The sequence below is a fragment of the Mauremys reevesii genome, linkage group 3 (genome assembly GCF_016161935.1).
Source record: "Mauremys reevesii isolate NIE-2019 linkage group 3, ASM1616193v1, whole genome shotgun sequence".
NCBI lineage: Eukaryota > Metazoa > Chordata > Testudines > Geoemydidae > Mauremys > Mauremys reevesii.
In genome coordinates this window covers 79,427,446-79,440,813 of record NC_052625.1, presented here as the reverse complement: position 1 = coordinate 79,440,813, position 13,368 = coordinate 79,427,446, and the positions used below count along the sequence as shown (strand labels likewise).

At 40.9% G+C, this 13,368-nt stretch overlaps 1 protein-coding gene across 1 annotated transcript in view; it reads left to right on the top strand.

Moving 5' to 3' along the window:
• Positions 1 to 12,672, top strand: part of KCNK1 (potassium two pore domain channel subfamily K member 1) — a 40,817-nt gene extending 28,145 nt beyond the window's left edge. The window contains exons 2-3 of the mRNA XM_039528454.1: positions 4,907 to 5,302; positions 10,814 to 12,672. Of these exons, the coding sequence (XP_039384388.1) occupies positions 4,907 to 5,302; positions 10,814 to 11,073 (656 nt within the window). The 3' untranslated portion in view covers positions 11,074 to 12,672. The remainder of the gene's footprint in view (positions 1 to 4,906; positions 5,303 to 10,813) is intronic.
• The last annotated feature ends 696 nt before the right edge of the window (positions 12,673 to 13,368 follow it).

Below are 13,368 nucleotides of genomic sequence, written 5' to 3'. Positions count from 1 at the left end.
ATTTCTGCCTGGAAAATCAGGCTGGAGGTAATCCAGCTCAGAGCTGTATCATCTCTCCCTTCTGGGAGACCTCTGCCTCTGTTGCTGGAGGAACATACCAGGAATATGGTTCTGGTCTGATGTACTGGAATTCTTTGATCACTTCAACAAAATAGACAAAGGAGAACCAGCAGTTATAATTTTTTTGGACTTTCAGTAAGCCTTTGTCAAAGTCCTCCGGGAGGCCATAAAGGAAACAGTACGCTACTGTTCTGGATTAGAAGCAGTCTCAGGGATTGAAAACCAGGATTAATTGGTCAACTTCATGGTTTCCTCAAAGATCTGTGCTAGGACAGTATTTAAAATATTTCTAAATGAATTGAAGGAGGGACTGAACAAATTGGTAGCAAAAGCTACAGATACGCAAAACTATTTAGTCCAGACTAGCAATTGGGAAGCATGAGAACAGATAACTCAGTTTTGACAAGGTAATGCAATTTGGAAGAAATAATGTGAACCTCTCATATATGTTGCTGGGTTCTAAACTGATGCTAGCCATTTGGGAAAAGGAACTGGGAGCTCAGTGAAAACATCTGTTTAATGGAAATCCGAAAAGCAAACAAAATATATGGCTATGGAAAGAATGGGATTGAAAATAATCTAATGCTATTTTATAAACCAGTGGCATACTAAGATACTAAAGATACTAAGATAAACCTAAGATACTCTCCTCATTGCTAGGATATAGGAAAATAGAAGAGGTACAGAGACAAATGAGGAAAATAACTAGAAGGGATCAATAATAGGGAACATGAGAGGCATATAAAATGAGTTGTACAGAGAAGGTAGAATCAGTAACTCCTGTTTACTGGTGTGATACAAGAACAAGGGGACAATTAATGTAATTAAACAGCAACAAATGTAAACCAATAAAAGGAAATATTTTATCCAACACATAATTAACCTGTGTAATTGCCACAAGGTATCAAAGGTCAAGGGCTTAAAAGGATTAGAAAAATAATATCTGTTTCTATGGACAATGAGAGTATGCACAATTACATCCTATAAGACAAAAATGTATAAGTGTATACTATGCCTTTTAGGTTATAAAAGTAGCCATTACATGACTATTAGGAAAAACATCCCCTATGGGCTGGCTGTTGAATAACTTCATTATGTGGGGGGTGCCCCTTCCTCTGAAGCATCTGGTACTGATCACTGTCCGTGGCAGGATGCTGAGCTAGATGGACCACTGGTCTCATCCAGTCTGGCAATCCCTCTGAGTTTTGCAGTGATTTCTTTTCTCCCTGTCTATTTTCTTGCAGAAGTGGGTGACATTTACACTGTTTCATATCTTTATAATTGCTAATTCAGTTACCAAATATGTTACTTGGACCATTTTAACTCTAGTCCCCCAAATCAAGTCTGTCCCAGTCCTCTCTAGACCAGGGGTCCCCAACGTGGTGCCTGCGGGCACCATGGTGCCCGCGGGGCATCTAAATGTGCCCGCGTCCTGGCCAGCAGTGGAGCATCTGTTGAAATGCCGCAGAAATTCGGCGGCATTTTGGCAGATGCTCCACCACCGCCACGGTCCTTCGTCTGGTGCCCACCAGACGAAAAGGTTGGGGACCACTGCTCTAGATGGACTAAAGTAATTTCATAATTTTAATAATGGGGATACAATTCCCCTTAATTTGAGTTCTTTTCTCTCATAAGGAAAAGTATGTCTTAGGACTACTGTTGTGATATACATAAACATAATTGCTTCAGCTGAATAATGGAAGCTGACACATTTATTATATAGCTATATAGAGCCAGATGTGTGCACCACTCTTAGAAAATCCTTGCCCTGAAGAGGTTACAGAGCAAAGAGGCAACACGTAGATGAAGGAAGGGAATGAGATGCAACAGAAAGCAAGTGACTGAACAGTAACATTTAGCTTATCTTTTTAGTTCCCTGATTTTCTCTGAGACGTAAGGCTATCCTCTATTGTGTTAATACTTGTTACAGTGAAGGACCAAGATTTATAGGCATTACAAAAATATTGTAATTGTTCTTCAGTATTAAAGTGGCCTTAATTCACTTTATCTTAATTCACTTTGGAAGTGAATGAATTCTGTGTAAGGGTGTTCACGAAGGGGTTAAATGCAGTTTAACTAATCCACTGACTTCATGATCTTTGGATCAGGCCCTAACATTTGTAAAAGGCAAAAAAAAAACTTTGGAAACCACTAACTGGATGGTCCGTGTATACAAAGTAGTTAGGAGTGATTTTTCCAGTTGTTTTTAATATGGAGTTAGATTTAGGCAGAAAACTCTATAGGGCCAACTCAATAAAATATGAACAGTTCCATGTACAAGTTAGAGGTATTAACAGTTTAGTGTGTTTAAAAATCTTTGAGGCTTGTAATGGATTTCAGTAGTACTATAAACATAAACAAAAAAAGTGCCCTGCAGCATGACTTTTTTTTTTTCTGGAGTTCAAATGACTGAACTTGGATCAATTATTCATCAAGTCATTAAAATTCATGTAAGACTGAAGACTACTATTTGGTGCATTAAATTATATAATGCAGAGAAATTACACTGCATAGGGTTTCTTTGTGCGTGTTGTAATGGTGAGGAGATGCAAATTTTGTAATTTGTCGTCCGTTACCTAAAAGTGTTTCTATGCATCTTAGAGAAAAATATTGCTTCCTCTAAGACATTTAATACCAATTTTTAGACCACTGGAAAACTTTCAAGAGGGTTTCTTTTTTATGGCTGACTTGTACGGTGGATAAGATTGGAAGTACGGGATTCAAGTGACTCTTCATCAACTAGCAGATTTTTAGCTGTAAATGGCTAGGACTTGTCTGAACTTTGTAACCTTTTATTTTATTTAAAGTAGATTTTGTAATGTGGTATTACACCATCCTGGTTTGGCTCTAGTGGCTACAGTTTCAAACTCTACAGAGTGAAAGTCACCTCTGCTACTTAGAGGATTTAGGAACACAAAGACCAAAATTAGTGACCACGCATACAGTTAGAAGTACAAGGTCTAGTCTGTTTTACAAGTTTTATTAAAGTTTCAATTAAGGTTATGATTACCCATGCATATAGAAATCTTACAAAAACCCACACACAAGTTAGAAATATAGTCATACTCACATCCTTAATGATATTTCTTGAGGTCTGATAGATGCCTTGCCAATTGATCATCAGTAGATGGATGGTTCCTGCTGGAGTTTTCCCATAGGGAACTCATTTTACCCAACCTAGGAGCCCCGTCTTATTATAATATGATTCTGACTATTCCTTATACCCTGCACATGTGCATGAAAGTGTCAGCCCTCTTTTCCCATGTTTGTATTGTGTCCCCCAAGAATATTGGGATACCGCATTTTTCATAGGTCGTGTGTAGATCCTTTTGTTCTCATTAGCATTTATGCACATAGTGCACCCTGCAATTAGGACGCATGCTAGAAAAATGTGACTACCAGGTATCTTGTCATCAAAAAATAATCTTACAGTTAATTTTTTTTGCAATACCACCACTGATATATTTTTTTCTCATAATTTTGTGGCATAGGGTAATTCTTTGGTCACTCATTTATGTCAAGCATTTTTTAAACTTATAGCCTAGTATGGCTAAGCTGACGACATACAGGCCCCAGCCCATAGGCCCGGTGTTTCAGCCCTACTTACTTAGATACCTAATGTGTACTTATCATGTCTAAATACTGATTCAGCTTATGCTTCTACAAGACTAGAATTTAACTCTATTTCGCATACAATGATTGTATACAATGTGACGTGTTAGTTAATCATAACATCACACAATAAATGAATGATAAAATGAACCAATTGGCTACAACTTGCTTGGAGTTATATTACTACAGGTCTTTCTATTGGTGTGATTAACCTCCCTAGATTGCAGGAGACTCCCCCTACCCCACTACAATAACAGTAAAATATTAATGTCAGCTGACAAATAGAAGAATATGTTTACAGTTTACAGTGGATTTATTGTGCTTGTGGTTTACTTTTAAAACCAAACAGTCTGGCATGGTACACTTTCTGGCCTGGGACTAGCATAATTCCATACATTGGCATCAGCAGCCCGTACAACACTGTATAAATTCCTACATTCTAAATTAGACAGATTACTATTGACACTTATAATGCAGCAGTGACCTGGTGAAGGTCCAGCCTTCAAGCTGCAATTTTTGCTGTGGAGGTTTGTTTTGTTTTTAAATATTCTTAGGGGATTATCATTGAAACACCCTATGGAAAAAATGCAATGTGGCGTACTAATTACAATAATACTTTGCACTTTTTAATACCTTCCTTCTAAAGATCTAAAAGTGTTTTACAATCAGTTAAGCCTAACACTCTTGTGAGGTAAGTATTATCCCATTTTGACAGGTCAGTAAATTGAAGCAAAGAAAGGTTAAGGCCCAGATCCTAAAAGGTATTTAGGCACTTCCATTAAAATCAGTGGCAAAGTGCCTAAATACCTTTTCAGGATCAGTATCCAGGTCACTTGCCAAAGGTCAAACAATAAGTCGGTAGGAGAACCAGAAATAGAACCCAGATGTCTTGATCTCTGGTCTCAAGCTTGGAATACTAGACAACACACCCTTTCTCCAAAATATACACTGTTAAAATGACATGCATAGTTTTGAAAAATGTTTTCCCTTATGCTTTGTACTGTATATGTAGCTGTTAACCCCCAAAAGTCTGGCTGTTTAAAATTATCCTTGATAGTAGTACATTTAAAGTGTCAGAGTTCAAAGTTTGGTGAAAGGTTCTTTGTGTAACATAATACTATACAGTCCCATATGCAGCAAATGAGTTCCCCACTGGTGGTATGTGCCTGTTCCAATTTATTTTCCACGTTTCATATACACACTTCCTCTGTTTGTTTGTTTTTCCCTCCCCCAGGTTACGGTCACACTGTGCCTTTGTCAGATGGAGGAAAGGCCTTCTGTATTATATACTCCGTCATCGGAATCCCCTTTACGCTGCTTTTCCTGACTGCTGTGGTGCAGCGTATCATAGTTTACGTCACCAGACGGCCTGTATTGTATTTCCACATTCGCTGGGGCTTCTCCAAGCAGATTGTTGCCATCATCCACGCAGTGATTCTTGGGTTTATTACCGTCTCATGCTTTTTCTTTATCCCGGCAGCAGTATTTTCTGTTATGGAAGATGACTGGAACTTTTTGGAATCTTTTTACTTTTGTTTCATTTCCCTGAGCACCATTGGTCTTGGAGACTATGTTCCAGGAGAAGGTTACAATCAAAAATTCAGAGAGCTGTATAAGATAGGAATTACGTGTAAGTACCAAACTAACCAATGGGATTTCTATGTATTAGGTGCCTCTTTCTCCCCCTCCATATTCTTTGGTTACTTACCTGTTCACCTAGGCTTTGTGCCCCATTTTGAGTTGGTAACAGTGATTTATAGGTTCTTCCTCATTCTCCCAGCCCCCTTCAAAAGCACTAATCTGAATAGGGAGTTGGTTAAATGAAGATTAGTATTGGGTATTAGTTTTTAGCTCTCTGGGCTGTAGGGTTGTTTTTTCCACTTCTGTGTGTGGGTATGTTGTTTGTTTGTTTTTTAATTTTTGTGTGTTTTAATATAAACTGAAATAATGTCTTGCCAGACAGTGATTAATAAACCAACAGCATCCCCATTACAAAAACCCCAAGTGCAAATTGGCATTAATGCTGTGGCAGTCAAATAAGTGATAAGGAGCAGGATAATTTGTTAGAACTAGAACTGGTTGAAATTTTCCAAACTTCAATTTAAAAAAAAATAAACAAAACACTTCCTTTGAGATTTAAAATGAGAGCCAGTAAAGGGACAATGTTCAAGAAAATTACATCCAGTTTTTCGACAGCTCCATTTATAACATCCTTTAAAAAGCTGTGCAGACCTCCCAAAAGCTCCCATTAGACCTTGCCAAAAAATTTCCAACTGGAAAATGCTGATTCGTCAAAATTGGAACATGTTGATTTTGAAGAAATTTCATTTTGGAAAAAAAAATCAGCATTTCATTTTATATTTTATAATTTTTATTTTAGTATTTTATAAAAAATTAAGAATATGCAATAAATACAAAAGTATAACAATCTACTTTTTTAAAAATTTGACTTTTATTTTTCTATTTGGGTCTTAATGCATGTCACTGCATGTTTGTCAACACATGGCTATTGCAGATGATGCTGAAGATTAGAATTTGGTTTTGGTGCTTGTTAGTTTACATCACAGCTATACCAGTAACGAGCCTGTGCACTGAAGGAATAAGGAAGCAAAAAGGCTTTAAGATCAGTTAAGAAGTGACTTGCTGAGGAAAAAAGAGGCAAAAACAAATATCCTGCTTCCAACTCTGAATTGCTGGTCTTATTATTTGTAATACTCTAGTGTTATGGACCAGGATCCCATTCTGTTAGGCGCAATATAACTATAGAATCAAAAGACAGTGCCTGCCCCAAGGAGCTTACCCCCAAGGAGCTTACAAACTAAGTATAAAACAAGAGACAACAAATGGATACAGACAGATGAGGGAATACAAGGAAACATTGAAACAATATTGGGTAGCATGACAGGCAATTGTCTTGTACCCATAGCCTAACTGTTGTTAAGCTGCTTGTGGGCATCATGGAAAAAGAGTTTTCAAGGGGGTTTTAACGGAGGATAATGAGGTAGCTTCGTAGATGTTTATGGGGAGCTCCTCCCAAGCCTTAGCACCAGAGAAAATGTGAAGCTGTGTGTTAAATAACTTAACAAGTGGGCGATGAAGCTGCCATGGGCTGATTGGAGGCAGGAGTCAGTAACTTGGTAGTGATTGAAAGATGATAGGGTGGGGACAGGCCAGGAAGGACCTTGAAAGTTAAAACAAGCAACTTATGGTTGATGCGCTAGAGAAGGGGGCACCAGGGGAGGGAATGCAAAGAGAGGGGTTTCATGGTCAAAGCGACGGCCTAGGACAGGGGTGGGCAAACTACGGCCCAGAGGCCGGATCCGGCCCCTCAGGGCTTTGGAGCCAGCCCGCGGGATTGACTCCTGTGGCACTGCAGGCCTGGCAACACTTTCAGAAGCAGCCCCCAGGCGGGGGGGCCAAAAGGCTCCGCGTGCGTTGCCCTTGCCTCCAGGCACTGCCCCCCGCAACTCCCATTGGCCAGGAATGGGGAACTGAATCCAATGGGAGCTTCAGGGGAGGTACCTGGAGGCACGGCAAGGGCAAAGCATGTGGAGCCCACTGCCTCCCCTCCCCCAGGAGCTGCAGCGCTTCCTGGAGTGGTGCGGTGTGGGGCCAGGGCAGGCATGCAGGGAGCCTACCCTGGCCCTGGTGCCTGCCACTGCCACCCCGGATCTGCTTTAGGTAAGTGATGCCGTGCCAGAGCTTGAACCCCTCCTGCACCGTGCCCCCCAACTCCCTGCCCTAAGCCCCCTGCCTGCACCTCACACCTCTCCTGCACCCCAACCCCCTGCCCTGAGCCCCATGTACATCCCGCACCCCTCCTGCACCCCACCCCCCCGCCCTGAGCTCCATGCCGCACCCTGCACCCCTCCTGCACCCTAATCCCCTGCCCTGAGCTCTGTCCTCTACTCTGCACCCCAACCCCCTTCCCTGAGCCCCCTCATATGCCCCTCCTCTGCCCCAATCCCTTGCCCTGAGCCCCTTCCTGCACACCGCACCCCCTCCCACACCCCAACCCCCTGCCTCGGCCCTGCATATAATTTCCTCACCCAGATGTGGCCCTCGGCCCAAAAAAGTTTGCCCACCCCAGCCTAGGAGAATGATCTGTTGCAGCAGCATTCTGAAGGGATATGAACAGGGCAAGATTCTGCAGGAGTAGCACAACAGTGCACATCATTTGCCTTCAAGCTTCATGCCAAGCAATCCTGAATCTATAATTAAAATGCGAACCAAGTCAAACACCTACCAAGTCCTTTCATCACTTTGATGGACTGCTGTGTGTGCCTCCCACACCAAGGGCATGATCCTGCAATCTTAATGCAGGTGAAATTTCTGTTCACTTAAATGGGTGGCGTGCTTATATAGGGACTGCAGGATCATGCTCTGAATGATCATTTTCAGAAGCAGAGACTTGAGCTACCCAGCTGTACACTTTATTTTTAACCTTTTTGGCAATATGCCAAATTATCCCCTGTGGCTAAATGTTTCCCACCCCCTCATCCTGACTGTCCCATTGGTAGGAGCATTTAATTATTAATTACTATGCAGCTCCACAGAGTAATATATCCAAGCTAGGGCTACACTACAGCTTATGTTGATCTAATTTGCCATTCAGGGGTGTGACTAAGCCACCCCACTGAGCGACGTAAGTTACACCAACCTAAGCACTGGTGTGCACAGCGCTATGTTGGTGGGAGAACGTCTCCCACTGCTATAGCTGCCGCCACTCGGGGGTGGATTTATTAAGTCGACTGGAGAACTCTCCTGTCAGCTTAGAGCAGCTACGCTAGAGAGCTTACAGTGGCGCAGCTGCAAGCTGGCTAGTGTAGCCATAGCCCTAGTCAATGACAGGCTGAGAGCCAAAATACAGTGTCCAAGTCTTCCCAAGAAATAAGGGGAAGACCTAGGGCTCCCAATAAATCATGTGGAAATTCAAGTGGGTTGGGAAGCTCGGAAAGAATTATCTAGCTCCTATGCAGATTTACAACAACCTTGCCATTGTTATGCCCTATGTAAATAGAAAGGTATCTTCATGCATAACTCACTTGGTGCTTTCATGAATTAAAGCTTTAAAATGCTACATCAATTGGAACTGGACTGTTGGTTTAGATCAGCGGTTCTCAGCATGGGGATCATGACCAGGGGTGAAAGTAAAGCCAAAGACTTACTGGTGCGAGGGCCGAGCTGGGGGTCAGTGTCCCCCAGCCAGCCCTTCCATGCTGCCTGGCCCGCGCTTCCCGGGGCTCCAGCAGCAATTTAAAGGGCCAGGGCTCCAGGCCAGGGCTGGCTCCAACGTTTTTGCCGCCCCAAGCGGCGAAGAAAAAAAAAAAAAGCCGTGACCCCCACCACTCCATTCTTCGGCAGCAATTCAGCGGCAGAACCTTCCCTCCCAGAGGGACTGAGGGACTCGCCGCTGAATTGCCACCGAAGAGCCAGACGTGCCACCCCTTGCCATTGGCCACCCCAAGCACCTGCTTGTTGCACTGGTGCCTGGACCCGGCCCTGCTCCGGGCTCTTTTAAATCGCCGGCCCTGGGGCAGCTGCTCCTTTTGCCCCTCCCTCGGCCGGGGGCAAAAGGGGCAATGACATTAAAGCACTGCCGCAACAGTACTTTAAAGTCAGCTGGGTATGGGCCGGTACTGGCGGACACTTTTTACCAGTACACTGTACTGGCCGTACCAGCTTACTTTCACCCCGATCATGACTTAAATTGGTTTGTAGGGGAAGAAATGTGGGGTCTGCAATACTTTATGCAGAATCTAGTCTTTCTTTATAAAAACTGGGAATATATATAACTCCATTATAAATAGTTTAGTCCCCATAAGTCTGTGCAATAATATGCTGTATAGTAATTATTGCAGCCCTTTACATTTGGACAGTGTTCTTGTAACCAGTATATATTGCACAGATTTCTAGGGACTGTGCTGTTTATAGTGAAGTCAATTCCTGCTTCCTTTAATAACACAAGACTCCCCACAGAAGCTGTACTATATTAATATGGGCACATGTAATCGTATTTCTGAATTACAAATCGAGGTAGTCTAGTTATAGTATTTAAAATAAGAAATCCTTGTTGGACTACGTTCCGTAGAGTCCTGTTCAGGAAATGGGATGTGTCTATGTTTGGAGAGGAAAATAAAAAACATGATGGATTGTTAGTCCTAAGAGGCCTGATTTTTCGGAAGTGCTCCAATGCAAGTCCATGGGAGTTGGTCCACCACAGAACCTCAGAGCATGATGGTTTTCCCTTACAAAAACAAAATCTCAAATGTGTACAATATGCAACAAAAGTCAATGGTAGTGTCTGTGTAAGTAACGCCAGCAGGATTTTGCCTAATTAGTGTAATGTATGTAATATGGGTACAGTCTTCATGATTCGACTGTGTAATTCTTGGAGGGAAAATAGAAACATTTGTCTGTTTTCAAAGTGCCAGCAGCGATTGTACATGTTTATGTGAAATTTTAGACTTTTTCTTTGATTTTTTTGCATACATTTCTATGCTTTTGCACTTGATTTATGATACAGTTTTTCTTCATACATTTTTAAAAGTATAAGTTTATACATAAGGAAAAAATACTTTCATTTATATTGTTTAACTCTTCTGTATTATTGAACAGATGTAATAGCCAAATGACTGTATTGAACTTCATAAAACTTCTACTTCTATTAACAATGTGCAATAGTAATAATGAAAACAAACTTTGAAGAATGCGCAATTCATTAAATGATATATAGTGTACATGATTATTGAAGGTATAACATTCTTATGCATTGCATGTCATTGCCTGCTTTCCCATACGGAACACAATTAACTAAAACAATTAGCAAATTATAACATATTATAGCATTTTCAGTGGTCTTGTCAAAAAAAAGTAAAATACAAAGGGCTACAAGCAAATTACTTTTCTTCTGTCCCCAAAATTTCTAGGACAGAAAGGAGGGAGAAAAATAATAGTTCAGGGATCATAGGTGGGAAAAACTCCAAGTTAGAGCTTTATCACCTCAGCTTTCCCTGATAATGCTTCGGGCACTGTTGTTTTTCTCTGAGCAAGCTCAAAAGCTTGTCTCTTTTACCAACAGAAGTTGGCTCAGTAAAAGACATTACCTCACAAACCTTGTCTCTCTTTGTTTCTTGGGCAGGTTACCTGTTGCTGGGCCTCATTGCAATGTTGGTGGTTCTAGAAACTTTCTGTGAACTTCGTGAGCTCAAAAGGTTTAGAAAAATGTTTTATGTGAAGAAGGACAAGGAAGAGGACCAAGTGCATATAGTGGAACATGACCAACTTTCCTTCTCTTCGATTTCGGACCAAGCAGCTTCCATGAAGGAGGATGAAAAAGCAAATGAGCCTTTTGTGACTGTTCAACCTGCAACTTACTATGATGGCTGTATAAACAATTAATACAAGGGCATCCATACCAATATTATAGTGCGCTTACATCATTACCATAAGAAATAGAATGCCTCTTTATTTTTTGTGGGGGGAAAAAATTACGAAAGAAAGGAGACTGTGCTGCTTTAATAAGTATTCATCATTTCAGATGTTGAAAAGACTTCTGACACAAATGAATGTTGCTAAAATGGAGCTACACTGGGAGAGTGGAAGGATATGTAGCAGCTGGTGGGGTATCCATGGGAGGCATTATGCCTGAAGAGACCAGGAGGAAGCATAATGCCCCACTGGCAGCTCCCTGCAACACCCTTGGGATGGGTGTAATCTGCTCTCCTTCAGTGTAGCCCTATAGCTACTGGCAGGTGTGCAGGGAAGTCGTGCTTTATGCACACCCCTGTCCAGTTACCAGCCCTGTGGGCAGTGGGCATTGACAGCAGAGGTGGCCAGCCTCTCCACCATGCTTCCGCAGTGGGATCCTGCCCCATTAAAGTCAGCAATGATAGCTATGCTCCAGTTCAACCACAAGCTGCCGGGCTAGATGCAGGAATCATTGAGTGAAATTCAACAGCCTGTGTTATGCAGGCAGTTAGACTAAATGATCATAATGGTCTCTTCGGGCCTTAAAATCTGTGCCATGAGAGTTTTACAACTGATTTCTATGGACATAGGATCTGGATCCTCTAGCACAAGTCGCCATATCAAGACTGCCTCCCACGTGAGAGCAGTGCTAGGGAAAGCCCTCTCCCCTGCAGTGCATGCATGCCAGATGGGCCATAACTTGGCTTTTAGTGTTCAAAGATGAATATCTTACTGTAATAAAGCAGCAAAATTAAAGTGTCTAGACTTAACTGACATGAGAAGAATACTTGAAATTAATTACCTAAAAGATACCATATGTGAGTTTAGTTATTGCTAGTGTTAAACAGATTTTATACCTTTTTGGGAAAACTTTACTTTATGGTTAAATCTGTTAAATCTATATGACTAAAACTTATATTTAAGAAAAACGAGCTAAAGGTTTTTTGTTAGGTTGAAGCATACTGTGTTTGCATGTTCCCAACAAAGTGGCTATTTTTGTACAGCCTAAGTTAAAACACCTCTATTTATAATGAACATTTAACTAGTATATGTGTACATATATACATAAATAAATATATTTATATACTGTACATATATTGTAGCCCACTAGAGTTTAACCAATTTAGGAATGATATTTTAGGTAGATTTCCCCCCCCCCCCCCCCAGATTTCTCTTTATAAAAGGAAAAACTCAAAATTACAGCACTAAAAATGTTGACTTTAAGATTTAAGAGTAGTGTACAAGGAACATTTCTACTGTTTTTCAGTGATGTTTTTGAAGTTGGTTGTCTTCAGTACTTGAAAACACTATTTCTGTCCATTTGAATGTATTGCTAAACTCTGAAGAACAAGACATGCATAGAAACAAAGTGATATTCAGTGTGTGCACAAATTGCAAAGTACAGACACTTGATACTAAAGCACAGAATTAAAAATAGAAGAAACAAGCTGAACAGTCTACTATGGTGTCTGTGAATATACAATACTGTATTTTAAACTTAAAGTTAAATAAACAAAGTGTGTGGCTTCAGGGTGCCTGTACTTAATTGTGCTCAGTGTTTCCTTTAAGAACTTATATGAAAAAAATGTGTGCATAAGGCTAGATTGTGCCACCCTAACCCTAGTGAACAACTTCAATGGGACCGTTCATTCTGAATATGCTTGCCAACATGAATAATGAATGTACTGATTATTCCTATTGAAATATTTAGTATTTGAAACAAAAATAAACACATTTTAGAATGATGATAGCAAGCAAAGCACAGTAATGACATTTATTTTAGTGTCTCAAAATAACTGATCTGTTAATTACAGTTAATGCAAAAATGGTCATTTCCAATTATTATTAGTGTCTATAGAAATATAGTCTAGTTCCTACAAGTGTCAAGTGGTCATGTGAAACCAAAGGTAAATTAATGAATGAGGCTAACATGGTTAAGATGGGCTCTGGATTAGAAAAAGGAAAGATTCCTTTGCATCTTGTCTAAATTGGAAGTGTGTTGCTGAAGCTAATCAGAAGTCAGGCTGGCAGATACAAATTGAAATAGAGAGCAAGAGTCTGCAAACATAAATGAATGATCTGCCAGGAGTGTAGAAATCCTAAAAGGAGGAGTCAGAAGAAGTAAACATTTTTATTTTTATAGAGAAGAGAATAAGGCCCCATGGCTTCAGTCGTCCACCTACTGCAAACCTCCCCCAACTTCAGCATGTACATGCATGTGCCCCA